The 25,880-nt window shown below is 36.8% G+C and overlaps 1 protein-coding gene across 2 annotated transcripts in view; it reads left to right on the top strand.

Moving 5' to 3' along the window:
- The window catches only part of Adamts5 (ADAM metallopeptidase with thrombospondin type 1 motif 5), a 41,022-nt gene extending 17,770 nt beyond the window's left edge, over window positions 1-23,252 (top strand). For both annotated transcript variants that reach the window (XM_045149922.1, XM_004654389.3), the window contains 6 exons: window positions 5,373-5,540; window positions 12,544-12,827; window positions 14,453-14,636; window positions 14,880-15,055; window positions 17,879-18,054; window positions 21,065-23,252. In XM_045149922.1, the coding sequence (XP_045005857.1) occupies window positions 5,373-5,540; window positions 12,544-12,827; window positions 14,453-14,636; window positions 14,880-15,055; window positions 17,879-18,054; window positions 21,065-21,632 (1,556 nt within the window). In that variant the 3' untranslated portion in view covers window positions 21,633-23,252. The remainder of the gene's footprint in view (window positions 1-5,372; window positions 5,541-12,543; window positions 12,828-14,452; window positions 14,637-14,879; window positions 15,056-17,878; window positions 18,055-21,064) is intronic.
- The last annotated feature ends 2,628 nt before the right edge of the window (window positions 23,253-25,880 follow it).

The raw sequence follows: 25,880 nt of genomic DNA, 5'->3' as shown, positions 1-25,880 counted from the left end.
TAGGATGTGGTGCTATGTCCTCCTGACCATTGGTTAATTTGGGATGAGGAGACAAGATCTTGAAATTCTGTTTAATTTGCAGACCAAAGTTTAGCAAAACAACCTGTTTCCTTCCTGAGGTTAACACTGTAAGCCGGCTCTAGCTGCCCGGTAATACATGTGGTGAATAAGACACTGACCCTACAGTTACCTTTCGTGTATCTTCTCCACTCAGCTGTATGCTGTCAAAAAACTTTCTAATAAAAGATTTACTTGATAATTTTAGGAGACATGGGTGTCTGTAAATCTGCATTTGGAATCTGAGTTGAAAATTATTTACTAAGATGTCACCCACTTACCAGTTTAAAAAGAGGATTATCTTATCAGAAAAATGATTAAACAGCCAGTTTCTTGCTATTTATGGATAACATTACTACTCAGTCTCTTGACCTTATAAACTGTGCTCTGACAAAATGTACCATTCATTTCCTTACAATATTCATTTACTTACAGTATTCATTTCTTTACAATAATTCAAATAAACTCCTTCCTGATGCTGTTTTGTATGACCACTCATATCATCCTTAATTGCTTCAGGATCTTAGGTGAGAAGTCTCTAATTAGGTTATAAAAAATAAAATTCTCCAAGAAAGAGTATTGGAAACAAATTGCCTTAGCAAGTTCCTTTCAGCATTTTGCATACCTACTAATTACAAATGGTTTTAAATAGAAATGCTTAATCTTTTCCATTAAATAATATTTGGATATCTCAGATTAACCCCAAATAGTGAGAGACCAGCTCTAAATTTGCCTCTGCCATTTTGCTCACTAGTTTTTGTACCCAGTGTTACTAAGGTAGGCCCCTCAAAAATATTATTTCAAGCTAGGCATGGTGGCACATGTCTTTAATCCCAGCACTCAGGAAGTAGAGGTAGGAAGATTGTCAAGAGTTCAAGGCCACACTGAGACTACAGAGTGAATTGAATTCCAGGTCAGCCTGGGCTAGAGTGAGACCCTACCTCAAAATAAAAACAAAAAATAAGGGATGGAAAGATTGCTTAGTGATTAAGGTGCTTGTTTGCAAAGTCTAAAGACCTAGGTTCAATTTCCCAGTGCCCACATAAGCCAGATGCAAAAGGTGTCAAAATGCATCGAGTTTGCAATGGCTAAAGGCCCTGGTGCACCAATTCTTTCCCTCAAATAAATAAATAAAATATTTTTTTTTAAATAACACAAGCCAAGCATGATGGCACATGCCTTTAATCCCAGCACTTGGGAGGCAGAGGTAGAAAGATCGCCATGTGTTCAAGGCCACACTGAGACTACTGAGTGAATTCCAAGTCAGCCTGGGCTACAGTGAGACCCTCCCTCAAAAAACCAAAAAATAAAAATAAAAAATAAATTTTAAAAAAAGTGTGTACCACTATGCCTAGAGCAAAAAAGAGTATAAACTTGTATTATTTGACCCTTCTAGATTGCTTTAAATGTTCCCCATTCTTCCTTTACTACTTTCTACTGAGAAAGAAACATTTCTCCACTGTTTCACGGAGAGAATTATCTTTCTAAGGGAGCTTATGGTTCCATCACCTGTCTCCTTCAAGACTGCATCCGTGCACTAACGTTGCTGGACTGTACTGCTCATCAGAGAGTGCGGCGTAGTCAACACTGACTCCAACCTGCCTGGGGTGTCTTCTCCACTCTGGGCCATGAATATCTAAATCCTCTCTGCTGCTAGGACTCCCCCCGGGAGCTGCTCTGCACAGAAAGTCCTCACCTCTGATCACCATGATTCACTCTGTGGGTGTTTTATGAACAAACTTCCTCTGAAGGGGAAGATATCTGAAAAGATAACGTTCATCCTGATCAAACAGAAGATCAGTTTGCATTTTGACTCACCTTTCCAACTTTTTGAAATACCTGGTTGTCCATTGTGACGTTATAGTTTAAAATTTCTTAGATCCTGTATTTCCAGTCTCATACCACATTATCTTTCATATAAGCTTTAAAATACCTCATGCTTCTGTACACATATTACCCTGTCAAAACTCAACAGAAGTGGCAGATTTCAGACTGACATTAGATGTCTTCAAATAACTGATACGCATTTTGAAAACACCACTGCCTTTGCTGTTCACAACCTTTAGCATGTGTTTCACTTCTTTTCCTAAAGGGCATCCCTCACATGGATCTTGCTTTTTAATTGTCATACAGCTCCTGAGGGAAGTCCCCATATTCTTCCCAGTGTCCTTTCTCAGCCACTCTGGAACAGCAGGGCTTGCCTGTTTGGGCAATATTTAAATATTCTAAATTCCCTGTCTCTCACTTCCCTTTAGAGATTAGCCTTCACATAGGCTGTTAAAACTCTCTTCATTTGCCCTCAGAATGCCAGTCTTTTTCAGTTGACTTCAAAGAGTGTATTTCTGCCTGATTGGGTGAAAGTTAAAAAATATCTATCATCTTTAAGCTGTGGTAAAGGTGGAACTAAAATTTGTACACGCTCAGAATGACGCTGTTGTGGTGGAATTTTTTATGTGTCTTTTGTGGCAATAAAATTAGATGGATAAATTTGTAAATTTTAGAGACCATAGAAATCATAATATGAACTATAATCCCATGGGAAATGATCCCTGAAATGATGCCAAAATACTTTATGGTAAACTTTGTGTTTGTCACTATTTAAAAATTTTAAACTTTTTTGGATTTCCTCTCCATATGAAAGGAAAAAAAAAAATCAAGATACTTTCTCCAGACCCTCAAATTTAATGCTTGCCATACATACTATATTTTAAATCATAAATCCAAAATACACCTTCCAAATGAAGTGAAAATCCCTTGATGCAGTAATAAAAATGCCTTTGGAAAAGTGCTATTTATATCAATGTGGAGGGAAAGGCTGTTACTTCATTAAGTCTCTATGAATATCTTATGACATAGAATGCAACATTTTAAAATGTAGATTTAAATAAAGATCATGTTATGGAGAATTCTTTGGGCCAGTTCTCCCCATTTTTTTCTGATGCCAGAGTTAAAAAAAAAAAAAAAACTCTCTGATGTAATTTTCACACAAATATCACTGTGTAAGCTGATAAAGCTCTCACTGTGAAAAAGTTGTGGAATTATAGAGTGCACTCCCAAAAAATATTGGATGGAGTAACTTAGTTTCAGTAGCTTTCTTTGTGTGTGTGTGTGTGTGTGTGTGTGTGTATTGACATACTAGTGTCATGGCACACATGTGGAGGTCAAAGGGCACCCAGGTTGTTGCTCCTCTCCTATCATGTTTGAGATAGGGACTCTTCTGTCATTTTGGCCAAGGGGAAAGGCAGGCTAGCTACCAAACTAGCTTTAAAATTCTCCTGACTCCACCTTCTATTACTCTAGGCACAAGCACGTTGAGGTTAAAGATGCCTCTACCACGTTGTGTTGGCCTTTACATGAGTGTTGGGGAATCCCAGTCTCTTATTTCCAGTGGTTTTGACAAAGGTTTTGCTCTTCTGTCAATTGTGATATCCCTATAAATCTTGGCATATACCACTCAAAAGTTGTCTTGGCTCCTAGCAGTCTTCCTTCTTGTGCCATCTGGGACTTTATAAGATGTGACCTTACACTTACCACTGACCAAACCAACCATGAGTTGTCATGTAAGAATTTTCCAGAGAAACTTTGCATGCCAATAAATGCTGTTAAAGACCACCGAGGCCTAGTTGCTTGATTTCAGGCACAACAGCAGTCAGCTGCTTAGTGAACAATTTTGTTATGAGGTGTTGGTGATTTAATGAGTTGGCCCAAAGTAGTTGGATTACAGTGTGAAAGATTTCATCTCTGTGGAGTTACAGTGCTGTGCTCTTGATCTAGAGGCCAGAGCTCCTACAGTTGCTACTCAAGAGTCTGTGGAGAAATGAGGTGATCGTTTTTCTGTACTGACATCTACATGTCTTTTCAGTGGTTTCGATAAACTTTTGGAAGGCTGTGCTCAAAGCACAGCTTGGTGGTTTGTTGTCTATGTTTTGGTTTCTACAGCATGCTGAAATACATGACCTGAATTTTTATTTGTACAGCCCTTTAGATTTATTGGACAAAAAGTCATGTATTCTTAGGCTATGGGAAAATTGATATTAGGGAATAAGAAGCAATTTACTTGGATTATAAGAATGTGCTGACACACTTTGAAATAATAACTGTCTAGACAGAATCTGGGTTGTAGGCTGGAGTTGCCAAGAGAATGGGAGGGTTAAATACATACACTACATGGCTTAGTGCTTTTGAACCATCACTCACTCTCTTGTATATATCTGATCACTCTTCCATCTCCCACGCTGCATGGTAACATTTTAGACATTCTTAAATATAGATGAACGCATTTTCAAAATAAGCTCTGATGTGAGATAACAAACATTTCTAACTCACTGAATAACTAAAATAAGTAGAAGCACAAGGAAGGATCCCATTTTCATGCAACCAGAACATTCCTAGTATCACTTTTTGTTTTCTTTTCCATGCTTGGTCAACTTGTACAACTACCTATTTACTTGACCAAGAAAATAGAAGTTAACTGACATTAAACACCATCCATTAAGTGTTTGCAACTTGTATAGCATTAAGTGAAACGCAAAGGTTACAACAGTGGATGGGAGAGATGCACTTTGATCTCCTAGGGCTTATGGTAGATCAGAGAAAGAAGAATATTAGACAATCAAAATAATATGTGGTGAGGGCTGTGTCATAATCCCACAGTTGCCACATAAATTTTAGATTCTAAATAAGGCTTCATTCCTTCATGTCAATGACCATATGTGATCCAGATGAATTACAGGATTATCTACTCCTTTATTTAAATTTTCATCCAAATGTTCACCCAAAGAAACCAATCTATAAGTAAATGCAGCTTTCATATCCCTAGGAGTCCAGTCTGTGTGAGAGGCAGTCAAAATGAACTCATTTCCATTGTGGATGGAAAAATCAAGTGTTAACAGAACTCTCAAGGAAGAATAGAAATGCAAAGCCTACTCAATTGGCAATGTGTGTGTGTGTGATATTTGTGCATTGTGCTTGCATATGTGCTTACATGTGGAGCGCAGGGGTAGACATCAGATGTCTTCCTCAGTCATCTTTCTACTTTTTATTTTTTGAGATAGGTCTGTCATTGAACTTGCAACTCACTATCTCATTTACACCAAGTAGTCATCCAGTCTTCAGGATCCTCCTGTTTCCACCTCCTCAGCACTAGAATTACAAGTGCAGACTACTGTGCTTGGCTTTTACATGTACCCTGGTGACAGGACCTGGGTGCCCCTGCTTGCACTTTATGTAAACTTGCACTTTTTTGAACCATGGCTCATCACCGACAATCTCTTTTACCCTTCTCTTATTCGTGCTTCCTCTGTTCTCTCCTCTAGGACATCTACTTGGTCTCTCCCATGACGATTCCAAATTCTGCGAAGAGAACTTTGGCTCCACTGAAGATAAGCGTTTAATGTCTTCTGTCCTAACCAGCATCGACGCATCCAAGCCCTGGTCCAAATGTACTTCATCGACCATCACGGAGTTCTTGGATGACGGCCATGGTATGTATCTATTTGGACAACATAAGCTCAGAAAACGAAGTAAAGATTCTTAGGAATTTGACTCTCATTGTGTTCATCTTTCCCTTTAAAACAATGGTTGTTTGGATCATGTTAAAAAAAAAAAAAGAGCAAAGAAGTTAATTGTCCATTGGCATATAATACCAACATCATTGGTGGCATTAGAGCCATGGTATTTTTGCTTTTGAATTGAAAAGTTCAAAAGAGAAACAGTGTGGGAGACCACACAGAATGTCTAGCAGCGGGTGCCCTGAAAAGCTTGGCTTTGATTCCTTCTTTCACCACTAGCTTCCTGTGAGAACTTTGGCAGACATCAGACAACTTGGTTTTCCTGCTATTAACATGACTCTCAGAATTATTTGTTACAGGTATGTTATAGAGGTGTGGTTAAGGTGTAAGTGACAATTCTACTGGATTCTCTGTGGCAACAAAAAGCCAGGAAAGGATGCACACTAGATTTTCATTGACTGGAGGAAGTTGATTTCATCCCAGCAGCAGGTTCTCCTACAAGCAGGATGAAACTGCAGAACAAAAATAAAAAAAAAAGCAATGATGGAGAAATGCATTAAGAACTTCAAAAGAAAATTGCTGGCTTTCTCTTGGAGAGGCAGTTCAAGAGCAGAGTGCTTTATTCAACTTGGTAAGACTAGGATTAGTGATATAAGCTGTACAAAAATACAGAGGAAGTCACAATTGCTAGAAGTAATAAATCTTCCTCCCTAAGTACTTTTGAATCAAGCTGCTGCAAATTTCCCATCATCCTTTATTATTTTACAGCAGTAGAAAGTAGAAAGACGGGAGTATAGGCATGGTAGAGTTGGAATAAATTTTCAGCCCTCACATAATTCAAGCTTTTCAGCTCTGGAAGAGGGTATAGTTTTCCTTCTTTTTGTCCCTTAAAGATTGGTCTCATTCTAAAATTGGCAGACAAGTTTTCTAGATAAGAAACTAATAGTAATGAATTTCTACAATATTATCTTAGAATATATTGTTCAAAGTAGGATAAAGAATCTGTAATAATTATCTTTTCTCATTTCAGAAAGTTCATGATTTATAAACACAATTTCTAAGTATGTCAGATATCATGAATGTTGACTAAATAAAGTGCTAGAAGAATCAATAAGTCAAATTCATTTCAGAGAAAGAGAAATTTAGTACAGGGTTTATTGATATCATGTAGCAAAAATGTGTTCACTATTTCAATTTTCATACATCATTGTTCAATTGGTAAAGCTCATATTACTTACTACTACATATATATCTTATTCCTGTGAATAATATAGGTCCTAGTTGGTTTGCAATTTCTTCCAATATCATCAGCACATGGTGGTATACACCTATAATATCAGCACTCTACAGGCTGAGACAGGAGGATTGTAAATTCAAGGACAGTCTGGGCTACAGAGCAAGACCATGCCTCAAAACAAGCAAACAAACAAAAAATACAGGTAGATGATATAAATAAACATAGATAGGTAGGTGGTAGGTAGATGATAGAGCTGATAGAGTATACAGAGAGAGATGTTAGAGAGATGGATAATAGAGATAGATGACAAATATATGGTACAGAGATGGATGATAGATAAGTGATAAAGACATGATAATATAGAGATAGATGACAGAGATTTAGAGAGATGAATTAGATAGATAATTGATAGGTTTCTCTCAATAAGTTTAGTGTTCTTGGGCTAGAGAGATGGCTTAGCAGTTAAGCACTTGCCTATGAAGCCTGAGGACCCCAGTTCAAGGCTCAATTCCCCAGGACCCACGTTAGCCAGATGCACAAGGGGGCACAGGTGTCTGGAGTTCAATTGCAGTGGCTGGAGACCCTGGTGCGCCCATTCTCTCTCTCTCTCTATATATATATATATCTGCCTCTTTCTCTCTGTGTCTGTTGCTCTCAAATAAATAAATATAAATAAACAAAAATAAATTTAAAAAAAATTAGTGTGCTTTGTTAGCTGAATGTACACACCATTTTCTTAGAGGCTTAGAAACAATATTAAAATCACTTAGCATGCTTCTTCTTTAGAACACAATTAGATGGTAATTCTCAGTTCTGATTACAGTGCTGGTGTAGTCCTAAAATAAATGAGCATCTAAACATCTTTCTATTCACTTTAATCAAGTCAATATTTAGTAAAGCTTTTCTTCAATAGAATCTTTACTCTTTACTCCTGATGTTAATTTTTTTGTTACTTTAGATGAATATTTTATTTTAATATCCCATATTACACATTCCAAGATGTTAAGCCAAATCTTGAATCACCAAATGAATGGATTATGTTGCCAAGGCAGCAAATACCCACTGCTAAAATGGACAATTTATTTTTTACACAAGTATTAGGTCAATTATAATGAGATACTGAATTTTGTTTTATTTTTTGCCCTAATTTTGACATGATTCATTCATGTTTGCGGAATTTATGACTTTAGTTTCTAAGCAGTACACTTGCAGTACTGCCTTCAAATTGAACATTATTTCACTACTTTTCAAAGCCTACACTGAGTTTCTTTTAATTTTTTCAACAAACTTACATATAATTACATGAGACAATGGGATATTTGAAAGAGATCAGCTACCAACATGGCCTCAGTAAAAAAAAAAAAAAAAAAAAGCCTTATTCATTTACACTGATAAAATTATCAAAATTTCCAAAATGCATGTTAAGTCAATTCAATTACCAGAATCCTTTGGGTAGAAAATGCTTACTTTTTTAATTCAATCAAATTTAGATTCCCCCCTTTAAATATGTTGATATTTATATGAATCCTTTTGATTTAACCAAAAAGAAATAGTGTGTTTTTTTAGTCACTTACAATGATTGAATTAATTTTGAAATAAGGAAAATGGTGGAACATCCTATGGAACAGATCAAAGCCCAAGCATTTCTCACTTTTTTTCAAAGGAACATGCATAGAGAATGTAAACACGTGCTTTCTGTAATGTGATTATTTAAATGAAAATTCAACTAATAGCTTTGTAATTCTGCCAGAGAAAAAAACCTAACAAGTCAGTTTAAGAGAGAGTTTGGGCATAAGAACTGGCAAGCCCAATTTGATGATTGAAGCTTCACCACTTAAACTGCTAGTTTAGGAAAGGACCAAGGAGAAAGCCAAAGCCCAGGATAATAGAAAAGCTAACAAGAAAATCTTCATTCAAAAACTAAGAGATTTCATGACACCATGTCCTAACCCTTTTTTACATTTCTCACAGTGAGCTCCTTGAGCCACCACTTAGGGCTGACAAATTCATATTTTAAAATATGGCTCCATTTCTGGTCTAAAATTCTAGGCCACTAAATAGCAATAAAATAGGAGAGAGGTAAATGACTTCAGCTAGGTATACTGAGGGAATAAAGTGAAACGACAGAACTTGAACGTATGGGAGAACAAGCACAGTCCTGAGAGGGAAAAAAAAAGTGATCTGGTACCATTTCTTTTCAAAGTCAAAACATCAAAATCGATTGCACTGGAGTCACCTCTAAAGATGCCTGTAGTTGTTATCCTGATAAAGTGATCTACACACCAATGGTGATTTTCAGAAACTTAGGAAATTGAAGTGGGGACATGTAGGCAAAGGCAACAAAGAAATTTCTATGTTTAATGATGCATTTTCACAAAATGTGTCCAATGTTTCAGTGACACCTAAAAGCATCATGTTCTGCAAAATCTATTTACAGGTGATATCTTATCCCTCCCACTGCCAGAAATGCTGCAGACAGGAGATGTGACAGCCAAATTAAACTCAAAGCAGTAGATTTATTTTTTTTAATTATTAGGCACAAGTATCTGAACATTTGTAAGCTTCTCCCAATGCCAAATTTAAATTCATTAATACTGAGTGTTTCCTGATCTTAGTCCAACAAGAAATATACAGCGATTAGGTTATGGTTGAGAAGCCAAAAAGCACACTCAGAAAGTAACTAGAGCTGGAGGTTTGTGATACAAAGGAGTAGCAGTGTATCTCCTGAAATTCCCCCATCCCTGGACAAGATCCTTACAGAAATTGTGCAGTGTTTACACAAGTTCACTATAGGCAAGATGGCTGGGAGTACACGCCCATAAAATAAAAGTAAGCACTGCAGAAAAATTGTGCAAGGAGAGCAGGTTATTGAATTTCCTTCCTCAAGTGCTTCCTAACCTTGAGGCCAAAGAAGATAGCTGTGCCTGTAACATCCCTAAGTCCCCACTGTCAGAGGATGGGTCTATCCATCGCATGTATGTGTCCAGCTCAGGAATGAAACCCAGGCTGTTAAGGGAGATCTAGACAGCTTAGGAAAATTAGCATAATGCTTCTTTGAAGATCTACGGACACAAAGCTTTGGACAGAAAATGGAAATGAAAAGCTCTGTCTCTGAATCCCTTGTTAATTGCAAACTGGACAGCTAGCTGTTGAGATTTAATGTCAAATTTTTAGAGAGATTTTAATAAAACTCAAAGCCTATTGCCATAGTATCTTGATTGGTCCCAGTAAGTATATCCTTTGAAAGTGTGTGCAAACAAGACACACTTTAAGACCACACTAATGTGTCTTTTTTAAAGCTTTGTTTCACCCTGCGTTGTGCTGAATGCCTAGTCTTATTTATTTATTTATTTATTTATTTATTTATTTATTTATTTATTTATTGTAATGGTGCTTTTCAGTGCTTCCACCAGCTTCAGAAACAGACCCCTAGAATTAGTTTTGGTTAATACCCTTTGCTGCCCTGTCTGTGTTCCTGGTCCTTTATCACTAGGTTCACAGTGACTCATCAAAGAGCAGCAGAACTTAATGGGCTTCTCTTTAAGTGCTAGACATTCATGCAAATGCCACATAGAAGAAGTATAAAGCCAGGAGGATGAAGCTAGAGGAAAAAGGCAGCATGCAGATGTGTCCAACCTGTGACCTGTGGGCCACATACAGCTGAGGATAGTAAGGAGTACAGTGCAACACATCTGTAGATGATATCATATCACAGTGTTAAACAGTTGTATATCCATTGGGCCTATTTGGAAGATTCATTCGTGACATAATTAATTTTTCTTAGGGTCTGAATATATGGATCAATATTTAATCTTATTCCAATGGATAATACTTTTATTATTATTAAGAAGTGAGTCAGCAGGCTTTGTAAAGCTGTACCTTTAGCCATTGACCCATCTCTCCAGCCCCTACTTCTTAATAATAAAGAAAAATATAAGCATTACTTTTTGAAGCAGGGTCTCACTCTAGCCAAAGCTGACCTGGAGCTCACTCTGTGGCCCATGCTGACTCATACTTATGATGATCCTCCTACCTCTGCTTATCAAATGCTGGGATTAAATGCATGTGCCACCATACCCTCCTCATTTTTAAAAATTATAGTAGATTAATTGCTACCTCTCCTCATAGTAGGCTAATTTCAGATTGCTTGCATTCCACATTTCATTTTACTCAATATCTTGTGACAGGTATCAATGAATCCATTTTATTTATTTATTTATTTATTTTTGATTCACAGTAAATAAGGTAGACCCCTGCATTGTTTATTCACATGCAGCAAAGACTTCCAAGTCCTATAGTCTAGGCTTTTGAGTAAAATGCTTTTAGTAAAATTCTTAGAACAGCACTTTTGGAGAACTGAAACACCTCCTTGCTGATTCAGAGGTTTGTTGACAGTCTTCAAACATCAGCAATCTGCTAAGCCTTCCCAGATTTACACAGCATTCCTCTTACATAGCAATGGAGATAACAGTTTATTCATGAGTTCTGTGGGGGGGGGGGCATGATTGTCCTCTGTTCTTTAAGGAAAGCTTAGTAAGGTTTTACTATCATTCTTTCCTATTGACATGATCTTAATGTTTTCCTTTAACTTGATGTTTTTCTCCCTGAATTCTCTTTGGCCGCACGCTTATTTTTTAATGCTTTTCCTGGCTGGCCATAAGAAGATCTACCTCTTCAAACACTTTGGCTCAGGGAAATAGGAACTTTTCTGTTTATTCATTTTCATATAATGCCTGTATCACACATGGACAAATAGGTATAAAGTATTTCCTTTGAAGAAACTTTGCTGTAGTTGTAAAAACATTTGCAGCACACTCAAAAAAGCACTGAATAGTCTACTTCTTACTGTGAATTTAGGGTTGTTTTGTATACAGAACAAATCTGATATATTTAAAATGATGATGTTCAGTAATGTTGGACATAGAACCAACTGTCATTGTTTCATGTGGTTCTAGTCTTGCATTATAACTGTTTAGTTATTTCTACTTTTACAGTATCATATAGAAGAAAAAAATACCACACAAATCCTGAAAATAAATTAGGAAGAGGTTACCTACCTTTGGCCAAGAGCATGCAGGCATAAAGTATTTCAGCAGGATTCGACTTTAGACCAGATGTTTCTGTCATTAGACATAATATCCACCATCTAAAGGATCCTTACTCATGTCAGCAAGAAAATAAAACAGCCACCCATGTCTCACATATCATGGTATGTCATGAGGAGGACAGGCTGGTGATGCTATGCTTCCATATGGCAACTTTCTATAAGTTATGAAAATGGTCATTATGGCATAGTGCCAAAGAAATTAAGATATATCTAGAGGGGATCTGATGACGAACTTCAGAATAATAATACTTGGTTGCAACTTTGAGAAATAGCTTATCTGTAATGTGATTACCTCTCATTCTCCATTTCCAAGTCACCTCTTCCCTATGTGCCTGTTGCCTGTCTCCATTCATTCCATGTCTGAAGTGATGCCCCATTCCTTTTGGCACTCACTGAACAAGTGTTTGCTGAACACCTAGGTTCTAAAAAACTGGAGTCCAAGGAGACCAGCCTTGTTCCCTAAAGCCCCTTTTCTAGGGGATCACACTAAAGACCCTCTGGATCATCATACTTCAACAACCCTGGTACCTTTCACTTTTAGATCCATGATCCAAGTGATCTGAAACCTGAACCCCAAGTGGAATTAATCTTAGTTATTATTTGATTGATTGATTGATTGATTTTATTCTTAGGTAACTGTTTGCTAGACCTACCACGAAAGCAGATTCTGGGTCCTGAAGAACTCCCAGGACAGATCTATGATGCCACCCAGCAGTGCAACCTGACATTTGGGCCTGAGTACTCTGTGTGTCCGGGCATGGATGTCTGCGCCCGCCTATGGTGTGCCGTGGTGCGCCAGGGTCAGATGGTGTGTCTGACCAAGAAGCTGCCTGCTGTGGAAGGGACACCCTGTGGGAAGGGCAGAATCTGCCTTCAGGGCAAGTGTGTGGACAAAACCAAGAAAAAATATTATTCAGTAAGTTGTTTTCTGGTCACCTAAAGCCTAGAAATCAAAGTGGGCAGTGCATTTCTGGGACATATATATGCATTGTCATCAAAGACTTTATTTTCTAATGAAAAGATTTTTTCCTTTAGCAACCTATTTAAACTTCATTTTTTGTTCACAGTTTCCCCTCTCAGTCACCAAAAACTGAAGAACATGCAGATAACAGGGATTTCTTCTTACAGCATTTCACAAATAAGTATACAACTCCGTCAGTCAGAGAATCAAAGCAAGCCTCAGCAATGGCTTTGTGGAAGCTTGCTAAAATTATCAGAAGACATTTTTGTTAGTTATTTTCCTCATTGCTGTGACCCAATACCTGACAAGCAGCTTAAGAATGGGTTTAGTTCATCTTACAGGTCCAGGGAGGGCAGTCTGCCATGGTGAGGAAGGCAAGATGGCAGGAGGCTGACAGCTCACACTGCATCCATAGTCAGGAAGCAGAGAGTGAATTGGAAGTGGGTCCAGGCTATACATCCTCAATGCCCACATCCAATGGCCACTTCCTCCAGCCAGTCTCCACTTTTTCGTGGTTCTCCAACCTTCCCAAACAGTGGAGTGAGGACAAGATGTTTAAATGCATGAGCCAAAATAACATGTATTGAAACTCATGAAGAAAATAGTAATGGAGAGGACACTGATGGCCTTATACATGTTTGATGAGATTGCTTTTTCTCCACCAGCAAATTCATGTAGTTAGGAGCAATGTTAGCTAGGATTGCTCCTGGGAACACATACCTCACTCTTGTGGGGCAGGATGCTTGTCCACCACACAGTACAGCTGCAGGTCAGCACAGTATACCCCTTAATCCTCAAGACAAGATCATAATATGTGTTCACTTGCAAGGTTTGAGAAATCTCCAGAAGACAATTTCCATGTTCTCATTGTCTGAGTCCTATCAGATATTCCAACAAAGACTGCCAGGAGAAGTTCTATACACATTCTCTGGTCTAAATACCTTGTACTATATTCCTTTTGAAATCCCTCAGCTTCCTATTGCAATGTTTCCAGGAAGAGACTCGGGCTTCTGTAACCAGGCTCTTCTTTCCCTGTAGGCTGTTTGGAAGATAGAATGTAGGTACTCCTCATTTCCTGTCACAATTAGAAATTTAACCAAGTCTAGCTGTAGGCAGAGAAGCAATCTGTCACAGATAGGCTATGTGGTATTGACAACAAGATAATCGAAGTTTAGAGCTAAAGAGGTGGAAAGAGGTACAAGCACAACCAACATGATACATTGCATTAATGATCCAAGGTTAAAGAGCACAGAATGATAGCAGTGTTTCAATGCTTATGAACACAGCTCAGTTATACAATATTTGAAGGCAGAATTTAAGATAGTCCAGAGTAAACAGGATGTAATCTTTGCCACGTGCCCATTGCTTAGGGTAATACTTTACATTCTCTGCTGCTGGGAGTGGAAATTTATTGCTTAGAACTGGAAATGGGTTGCAATATTGGAGTATGAGACAGTTTAGTTCACTGAAGCACATCTACTTGTCTTGAAGTTTCCACTGTGTCTTTATATACAAATTTACAAATATGTATCAAATGCTTTCTGCCATCTGATTTTAATACCTTCTGTGTTCTATTTCAGACTTCAAGCCATGGAAACTGGGGTTCCTGGGGCCCCTGGGGCCAGTGTTCTCGCTCATGTGGGGGAGGAGTGCAGTTTGCCTATCGCCACTGTAATAACCCTGCACCACGAAACAGTGGCCGCTACTGCACTGGGAAGAGAGCCATTTACCGTTCCTGCAATGTGATGCCCTGCCCACCTAGTGGTATGTTTCAAGGCATTAGTAACTATGATGAGTCATGTGTAGTTTGTATTCTAGATTTAAAAGGGGAGGCCGGAGAAATAGCATTAAGCTTATATTGCACATTTTCACTAACACAGGTTCATACAAAGCTCTGCAATACAAAAACAGCACCTGCCCTTAAAATGAGTTAATATATATATATATATATATATAAACTCATTCAAAACAGACAAAAGCATTAATGTCATGTGTCTTGTTTCCCAGGTAAATCCTTCCGTCATGAGCAATGTGAGGCCAAAAATGGCTATCAATCTGATGCAAAAGGAGTCAAAACATTTGTAGAATGGGTCCCCAAATATGCAGGTGTCCTGCCGGGAGATGTGTGCAAACTGACCTGCAGAGCCAAGGGCACTGGCTACTATGTGGTCTTTTCTCCAAAGGTAACTACACACTGACTGTCCAGAACAGTAGGCATCCATGATTGAAATAATTTGGTAGCATGAAGCCTACAGATACCAAATGTTAACAGTCATTAATTTCAGGGCAGTTAGGTATTATATTATTTTCACCTTTAAAATTCCTATATTTTCAAACTTTATACAGTCGATAAGAATTATTTTTAAACAGAACAAGTAAAAATGTCTTAGAAGCTATTTTTGAAAAGTGTAACTCATCGTCAAATATGAAATACGACTCTTGTTTAAGAATAGCCATGAAAAGAGCTAGTATTTCCAGGCACATTTACTGAGGTGACTTTAAAGCAAATAAACTAAATTTTTCCATCATATATTTAAGAATTCCTTTGGTGAGTCATGAAGATGGGCTCTAAGATCTTTGTCTCTTTTGAGTAATATACCCTTACTTAACATGAATCAAATTCCACTTACTTACATACATTAAAATTAGTGCTGCTATTCCTATTTGTTCATTAATGTGAATTTTTAAAATATACTGAGAAGATTTCCCCTTCATTTCAGTATTATTCATCAATTTTCAATTAGTTTTTATGTAATTTTCAAACATATGCTGTACCTAAAAGGCCTCTGAAACTGGCCCTTGGGTAGATCTGTATGTCTATCTTTATATATAACATATTATTGAAAAATAAATCAATCTCCACCTATAAAAATGGCAATATATCATAGCTTTTCAATTATGAATCAGTGCATTTTCTTTCAAAATACTACAGAAAAATAAAAGCAAAAAACCTGGAAACATAGCTATATAAGTAGTACAGGCTTCTTAAAGTATATTCCACTTCAGTGTAAAAATACATAAAAATTCACATAATCACATATATCAAAAGAATGTTTTTACATACATAAATTCATGTACAGGTTTATATATGTGAGCGTATATATCACTGTATATACACACATGTATAAGCTACAGTTTATGTATATTCTCTATTTTAACTAGCTTTGTAATGCCAATGTATACCACTTCTTTTATTAAAAACCTACTCTCTTTCTTTCAGTACTTTCTTTTCTGAATTCCCCAGATTCTACTTTCTATACTAATCTGTTTGTCACTATTTATTTATTTATTTATTATTTTTGTTAGTTTTGTACTTAGTGAATACAGTCAAGTTGGTACCATTGTTAGCCTCCTCCCTGTCCGCCCCTTTCCACCTGGCCGCTCCTTGTTGGGATATATGGGTCATGCATTGTGGGGTTAGCCATCAGTTATGGGTAGGAGGAAATGTCTCTGTATATCATGACCCAACGTGTGGCTCTGACATTCCTTCCACCCCCACATCCACAAACTTCCCTGAGACATATTGGGCTCATTTTAGGCCTGCTTCAGTGATAAGGTCTTGGGAGCTTCTGTGTCTTTGGCTATCTGATTTGGTAAGAGTTGATTGTTCTCTGTGTCAATCTCCTTCACCCTTGTGCATGTAACAGGTTCACTAATAAAACAGAACACTTGCTTGTTTCACCAATTATTCTTAGTTTCAGCTGGGGCCTTTTTTGAGATATGATGGGGTGGTTCTCTCCTTAGGATCTGCATCTGAAAAAGAAAATCAGATTCTCTGATGGAGAGTAAAGTTAGCGCCAGATAAATGGGATAGCCATTATTCTTTTAGAGAAAAGTTAATAGGTGTAGGCCCTCTTGTAGCCCATGATTGGTGGTAGCTTGATAATGGAGAGCAGGCTCATTTTTGGATCTGGTTCTGACTTGTTTCCCAGCTCCAGCTATGGGTTCTGTTCCACTGAGCAGGTCAGTTAGCCAAATCAAGAGCAGTTTGTTTCATACCATGGCTGTGAACCACTGTTGCACTTGTGTGAGCATCACAACAGGTTATTTGTTGCTAAGTAGGTTAGACCATGAGTTGCTTGGACAGATATTGGTCATTTTTCCCCAGTCGCCCATGTAGCACCTTCTGGCACTAGACACTCTAATTGTCTGGGGACTGTGTTTGTCACTGTTTTGATGTCTGCCAGGTCAATATAGAATAAAGACTGCTTTCCAACCATGACAAGATTTTGAACACATCTGGGTTTCGAACTTATTTCTATAGTAGCATCATGCAATGAAGAATATTTGTGTTGTGCCTGCTTATACTCAGATTTCTACAGGAGTGGTAGTCTTCCCCATGAAGGGAAAAGACTTTTGATCAATGTAAAACGCCAAGATTGTGCTGTTGGAATGTATTATGTATAGTAAAGTGGAGATTAGTATCTTTGCTCACCTAACTCACCAGAAATGAAGCTCAAGGTTTCTCCATTTTTTAAAATTAGTTTTGTACTCAGTGTATACAGTCAATTTGTTGCCATTGTTAGCCTCTTCCCTGTCCTCCCCTCTCTGCAGGGACCCTCCTCATTAGGGAATATGGGTCATACATTGTAGGTTAGCCATCAGTTATGGGTAAGAGGCAATGTCTCTGTGTATCATGACCAACATGTGACTCTAACATTCTTTCGAGCTCTCTTCTGCAAATTTCACTGAACCAGGTTGGCTTCATTTTAGGTCTGCTTCAGTGGAGAGGTATTGGAAGTTTCTGTATTTCAGAATATCGGATTTGGTAGGAGTTGAGTGTTCTCTGTGTCTATCTCCTTCACCCTTGTGCCGGTACCAGGTTCACCAAGAAACAGCACGGATTTTTTCTTTTTCATTCAGAAACTCCTCTACCCTAGGTGGTTTGTTGTGTTTTGCTTACCTAATTATAATTTATTCTAATCAATATACTTTTTTAAATTTAAACTTGCTCCTTTATTTTACTAAAAACCAAGTAACAGCCACAGCTGCTGATGTCTTTGCAGGTAACCGATGGGACGGAATGTCGACCATACAGCAATTCAGTCTGTGTCCGAGGAAGGTGTGTGAGAACTGGCTGTGATGGTATCATTGGATCCAAGCTACAGTATGACAAATGTGGAGTCTGTGGAGGAGACAATTCCAGTTGTACAAAGGTCATTGGAACCTTCAATAAGAAAAGGTAATATGACAGCACCATCACCCTTATGTGGATTGAACAAAGTATTGGACTCCTGTACTATGGATATTGGGCACTCACATTACCTCACCAGCTCTTTGTAGGAGGAGGTCTACTTGGCTCTACTGAAGAACTCTGTAGATGAGAAAGGAGGGAGAGGAGATGAGTAGAGCTCTGGAAGACGGGTGAAAAATCATCTTAACTCTGGAAACTGATTAATTATGACAGCCATAGAGTCAAGTTCTTATAAATCAAGATCTTATAAGTCAGAAAACTGAAAGAAAAGGTAGAAAGCTTTCCACCATAGTGATAAATCAATTATTATCAATTATAATCAATTTATGACAGGATGGCTGTTTTCCACCTTAACTGTTTTCTAGCACATTCTCATTAGACTTTGTTGTTCTTAAGAAGACTTTTCTCCTTGTAAAGTGTAAGAAGAGGTATGGATAAAAATCTTATTGTATAGTTACCTATTCTGGCTTATGTCTACTCCATAAGGACATAAAGATAGTAAAAGGAATCTCTCTTGCTTCCACACTTTTGCTTGAAACATGGCAAATGGATATATTGCCAGCTTTGGCCTTTAAATCTTATGCTCTCAGCAGAAGGATGGCTCATTTGATTAAGAAGTCTGAAGGAGGACAGGATTATTTTTCATTTATGCAAACCTTTTATATGCTGAGTGATTTTCTTTACATGTACCTGCCTTCACAATGCTGGTACTGGGGCAAGCTTTATCTTGAAAGGGACCTGACAACCAAATACAACAAAGGGCTTATTAAACATATTAAGCATCGTGTTAATGTGAAAAATTGGAGAGTATGTTTCATGTGAATAAAATACACAGGTGAAGAAAGCATTCTAAATAATGTGGGTTACTCATTGTATTTGCTAACAAGGGTCCTTTGAATGCCTTTGACTATGTTGGACCATCTGTGTCAAAAGCCCCTGCATGTTTACTTATGATCAGTTCAAACCTTTGTTTTGCTGGATACAAGAAAACCTGGATTTGAAACTTTAAGACATTTGATTCAACAAGACGTAAATGCCAGAGGAAGGCAGAGGCTATGGACACATATATGAGGGAAGGAAGGAAAGAGGAACAAAGCAGCATGGGGGACAAAATAAACAACAGAGGGAAAGAGAGGGAATGAGAGAAGTGGAGAGAACAAGAAAGACAAATAGCTGAAGAATGGGGTAAAATTAGAAAAAAACAAGAGGGACAGATGAATTTAGGAACTATATGAGAAAACAAGTTATTTTTAAAGTAATATCTTGCATACTATATTCTATATATATTATTTTACATGAGGTTATCAAATATTCCTCTAAATGCTAAATACAACATGTCTTTTGTATTGCCACCAAATATATACACATTTCAAATCATGTGTTTTAAAGAACAGAATACAAAGGGCTTTCTTGCCCTTATCCTTTGCCAATTATTTCTTTGTTGTTTTACACATAATGATTGGTGTTATTTATGCTATGAACATACTCAGAGCTTGTATTCACATAACTACTGTGGGATACAGGCAACAGGGATAAAGATTTCATACATTGTGACATAGTGGGTTACAAAAAGTAAAAAACGATGGATCAAGCTAAACAGAATAAGCACCATGAGCACTGCCACAGTTCTCTTCAACGCTGTTGGAGGCTCTGACATTTATGCGGCAGTCACCGTAGATCAGGTGCCCAGCAAACCAGTGATTTCCAAGTAGTCCAACTTCTTCTCCTATTCAGAGAAAATACTGGAGCAAGGGAAATGTATAACCTTGAACTTTGAGTAAGAATTAGAAATCACACAATCCTATTTCACATCTATCAGTCAAAGTGCACTATCTAAATAATTAAGAAACTAAAGTGATAATATGCTTTTTAAGCCACATTATGAAATCACTTAGAAAGGCAAAGGTTTTGGCAAAAGATGACTTCATCTCACACCAGTAGAGTCCCCAAGGGCTCAATTAACATCTGCCTTAGTATTCACCATAAGTGGGGCCTTTGCTTCTCTGAGCAGACTGGGGATTTCTAGATACTGATCACATTTATCACCCATAGTAATTCTTCTTTCAGTGTGTCACAGTGGCACATGGATACTGAACATTCATAAAAATTCTGTAAGGCATTAGAATTAAATTTTTACAAGTCATCTTTACCTAGTGACAAAATTTACCATTCACTTATCTTCCTGCTCCATGAAATCAAGTTTCAGTAAAGCCAGAGGCAGAGCCTCCATTTCCTGTCTTCAAAAGCACAAAAGCACATATAACTACATGTGTTCTCTTAAGCTAGTTTGCACATTGGAGCAGTGTGAGTAGTTTTGAGTATGTTTCCTGTACTCCATGTTGAAAGATTGAGACTCAATGGACCTTATAATAAGTTTGTGGATTACTGAAAGAGACAGTGGTAATTCCAATATGCAAACAAGTTTGATAAACATTAAACATTTCTATATGATTAGCTGACAGCATATTTTTTGGTCAGAAGTATGTATTGTGTATACATATGTGTGTGTGTGTATATATATATATATATATATATATATATGTGCACATATGTATATATATGTATATATATACATATGTGTGTGTATATATATATATATATATATATATATACACACACACACATACATACATACATATATATGTGTGTGTGTGTCTGTTCCAGGATGTAGCTTTGTAAACATGTTACACTTTGATAAAGATGCTAATGGTTGTCTCAATCTTTACATGAAGTTAGTATAAAATTTTAGAAAAAAAAGTTTGAACATCTGAATGAAAATGTGTGAGTGTAGATATTCTAACCACAGTTTTATTTTGTCATAAGAAAATTAATTTTGAAAGTTAAGTTAAAATAAACTCCTAAATGCACTAAAATTTTGATAAAATGAGGGAATACTTTTAGAGAATTTCTATTTATTTATCCAGCAGTTAATTGTGAGCTAATTTTCTCTTCTTACCCTCACTTCCCTCATTTCCCTTGTGAATGTGCCTGCCTGCAGTAAGGGTTATACCGATGTTGTGAGGATTCCTGAAGGAGCAACCCACATAAAAGTCCGGCAGTTCAAAGCCAAAGATCAGACGCGATTCACTGCCTACTTGGCCCTAAAGAAGAAGAATGGTGAGTACCTCATCAATGGCAAGTACATGATCTCCACCTCTGAGACCATCATCGATATCAATGGGACTGTCATGAACTACAGCGGGTGGAGCCACAGGGACGACTTTTTGCATGGTATGGGCTACTCAGCCACAAAAGAAATTCTAATCGTGCAGATTCTTGCAACAGACCCAAGCAAAGCATTAGATGTCCGTTACAGCTTTTTTGTTCCCAAGAAATCGACTGCAAAAATAAACTCTGTTATGAGCCATGGCGGCAATAAAGTGGGATCGCCTACTCCTCTGCTTCAGTGGGTGACAGGCCCATGGCTGGCATGTTCTAGGACCTGTGACACAGGCTGGCACACCAGGACGGTGCAGTGCCAGGATGGAAACCGGAAGTTAGCCAAGGGATGCCTTCTCTCTCAGAGACCTTCTGCATTTAAGCAATGTTTGCTGAAGAAATGCTAGCCTGTGGTTTTGCTTTCTATGCACAAAGACACTTGGAGGACCCATCACAGACATAGTTGTGGTGAAGTGAAGTCTACCCAATGCACAGATAGCCATGCTTCAATGTTATTCTCACCAGGAGTCAAATTATGAGCAGAATCTGCTCTCTGTGACCAAAAGAAAATGAACACTGCTTTGTGTCATAATGGTGACTTTGGAACATAGAAAAGTCTGGGAGTTACAAGGATCCCCTGGACCTACAAGAATGAGACAAACATGGACGAATGTAGAATCAGAGAACATATGAAGTTGGCAAAGCAATCTTCCCCCTTTGTCACCTACCTCTTATACAATGTCTACAAAGGCATCGTAATCACTTTCACCCACAATGCACAGTAGCTTATTTTTACTGTTTGTAAATACATGCCCGCTTGCTATGTCACTTTATATCTCTTGGTTCTATTAATATATATTTCTATAAAAATGTGTTTGACCAAAGTAGGTCTGCAGCTACTTCCACCCCAAGTTGCCAGAAAGAGCTGTGGATGATATACTGGAAATTAAGAACTTGCTGCTGTGTAATAAGACTTAGTATATTTTCTGACTGCAGGAAATAACATTCTTGTCAAAAACCCATTTTGAAAGAAAGTATCTTCTGAGTAATTCTGGAAAGAAAAAGAATCCTAGTGTGTCTGGTAATTCAAATACTTATGCAGGTCTATCTATTCCATATTTGACTGCCTCTATGTTTTTTCAGGCAGCCAGACAAATTAAGGCATAATTAGGATGTAGTAGTATTTGCCTATGCATATGTCATCAGTATCCAAGAGTATAAAACTTGGTATCATTGTGTTGGAACTTAACTTAAGAACAAAAAGTTGTTACTGTTTCCCAATTATATTTTCACAGCTGCTGACTTTCTATGGCTCCAGTCTGATATGTAATAATGTGTAATGTGCACATAGAACACACAGCATCAATTTCAGTCACACCCAATACTTTCAATACTGGTATACCTCTTACCAGCAAGCCTCTAAAATGTTATGTATTTGCTTGTCTGTTTTGTTTAAAGGGTTCCAAACAACTGATGTTGTATACTACATATTGGCCTGGTTTAATAGGAATATTAAAGATTATTTGCTATTTTGCCACAGTTAGAAGGAACAATTGTTATTAATGTGGTTAATGCAAGAAGCAAACATGATTAGCATTATTAATAAGACTGTTTCCACAGCATAGGCAATAATTTCACAGAGCTTAAATATAAGTATATACCTACTAATATATTAAAGATTTGTTTTTCCAATTGGTAAGTGTTTGGTTGTATCAGTAAGTGTTCGAGTGACAAAATGTAAGGATTTTCAGGAAGGTTTTTCCGGTACAGGTAGGTGATGCTTGAATAGTTGCATAGTTAAAAATATTTCATCATGATACACATAATATCCTTTAGATTGTAAACAGCACAACTCCATTCTGTAACTCAGAAAACATAAGGCATTATATTCCATTGGGATTTCTCTGTGAAATACTGCAAAGCCAATTGTTTTATATAAATGTGATAATGATCATACCAAATGTGCCTATCTTAAAGATTTACATACAGAGATTTTTGGGAATCATTTTTAAGTTCCATTAAACATATAGGAGTTTATTTTTATCATATAATATATATAATATAAAAGGCTTATGGAATTGATCTCTTGGTATCACATTCATTTCAATGAATATCTTACTGTCTTCCATATTTTCTTGAGAAATGATTGTGTGAAACATTCAATTGCTTTTCTAAACCAATAGCCTTCTTTGGGTTTTCACAGACTGGTTTTGCTATGGGCATAGTAATGTTACCTTAACAAATTATCAAGAAAAACAGCCTGTACAAAACAGGTAATCTGTGCTGGAGACCATTGACTACCAAGAATAGGGACTAAATCCAGTCAGATTGGTCTAGAAAAAGATCAAAAATCATCTGACTTTGAAAAACGATTTATAGAGAGTTCAATGTTACTTATTTTTCAATTAAAAAAAAAATATTAACCAAGTAACTCAAATATGACAACATTCTTTTTTTTTTCTGTCTTTTGTGGTTATGTTGCAAAATAAATGAAGAGCAAACATGTTTGTCTCCTACTGTGCTTCACCATTCTGTGCTCATAGATTTTTTTTTAATAGTCATCTAGCAGTGACTCTCTTTTCACCCAAATAACAAAGTTTTATATCTCATTAAAATAATTCTAAAAGACATAGAACAAATCAACCACTATTCCAGGTACTAAGGTGTTTTCTCTGTTTGTTTTTTTCCTTCTGAGTGTTACTAGGTTGACTGGGGAAAATGACAGACTGAAATTAAGAGCAGTGTATTAGGGATATGCAAAAAATAAAATAAAATAAAATAACAATACCAACAAGAAACTCTTAGAATCTCCAATCCAGGCCAATTTAATTTTCTGCTTTGACATCTACTTTTCCAGAGTTGTAACCTGAAGTTTTTTAAAGTCTAGGATTTAGAATGAAGGATAAAGGAGGAAGATGGGAAAAATATTTTTAAAAAGGATAATGCTCAAATTTACAATAATATAATCTCATTTGCATAAATAAATTTCATTGCATACAAAAAGACTCCAGAAAAAATAGCACTTATTTCTTATAGGCCAGAAAAGGTTATGTAGAAATATAACAGCATTGTTATGACTTATGTAGCAAAATCAACTTCCATTGCCTTCCTGTGGAAACAGTTTTATCCCATTAAACTAAGTGAGGGATGAATCACAAACAACAAAAGTTACAACACTGAAAAGTAATTAATTTATTGTTCTTGCAATAGCTATGTGAATTTGTGTGATGAAATTATTTATTCTTATTTAACAAAATTATGTGCAAATTCTTCTATATTTAAATTGTTTTGCTATTGTCCTTTTTTAATTTATGCTTTATGTTTGTGTATAAAATGCACTTTGTGAGTTTACATAATGTATAGCACTGGTTGCTCTTGTGATTTTTTTTTTATAGAAAGCTTTCTGTGTAAAACAGGTGTATGTGTATATGCTCTGCATGGATTTTTATTTTGACACTCTCACTTTGTAAGGAAAATTTTAAGTTTAATCTTTCATGACTAGTAGTGTTCATTACTTATACCTCTGTCAATTGATATTTTTCAACCCTTTAATACGTAATTTTTTTTTCAAGTCACACATAAGAAAATTCATTCAAGTAAGTTATTAAGTTTTAAACTTGAATGCATGTACATCTTAGAAGCATCCCATAGAAGCTAAGATACAAATCAAGAATCAGGTTCAAAACAATAATGGTTGTACAAACAGGTAACCTCAACATTTGGGAACCTGAGGTCATTCACATTCAAAGATAAACATATACAAGGAGCTGTTAACACATCATATGAAAAGTGTCTGCATACAACTTTTGATTGACATAGATAGATTGCACAATAATTGTTTCTAGGGCCATCATTGATCTCAAGTGTCAGGTACTGTGGATGGTCTCAAACCAATTGATTTCAATGCTGATAGTCATAACTATTCTTTAAAATGTGGGATATGCATTGAACAAACATGACTTTTACTACCACTATTAAAATGTGTGGACTGATAACTGGTAACACCAGGTCACCTATGATTACAAGGTGTGGTCTGGTTTTTAGCAATAAGACCAAACACTCTTGAACTTACCATACAACTCACTGGGTCAGTCTCTGGTTATAATGTTCTATCATTGACAATGTCCTCATCAGCAAGCAACAAGGTCACATCAGCTGTATAAGTAATGACATCAGGCACATTGAGAAGTCTCATACTTGCACTATTACATACAGCTCACTTTTTGTTAAAACCATGAGAATAAGAATTTTGTTAATAGTTGAATAGTGGAAACTTATTGACATGATTAATGGATATCACTAATTTCTCAAGGCAATTTTTCAGTGTTTCAGAACTACAAAATAAAAGAAATAAGTACAAGTTCAGAAAAGATCATGCAAGGCTGGTATTAGAACCATATTCAAGGTATTTTATCACTTAGACACAGAGAATGAAAATTGTGTTTCCATATTACATTTCCAGTTGGCCAACAACCTTTAGTTTAGATGGTCAATAAAACATGTATATAAGCTTAACTGAAGAGCCCACAAAAATATCTTGCTAGTAACCCCACCTCATTAACATAAACTACAGAAATGACTTGCTGAATGGTAGCTCCTAGAAACACATCAGCCTGTAATACATAACTGTGTTCAACAAAACTTCAATATGGAAT

Source organism: Jaculus jaculus, chromosome 5 (genome assembly GCF_020740685.1).
Source record: "Jaculus jaculus isolate mJacJac1 chromosome 5, mJacJac1.mat.Y.cur, whole genome shotgun sequence".
Lineage (NCBI taxonomy): Eukaryota > Metazoa > Chordata > Mammalia > Rodentia > Dipodidae > Jaculus > Jaculus jaculus.
This window is presented reverse-complemented; position numbering and strand designations above follow the sequence as displayed.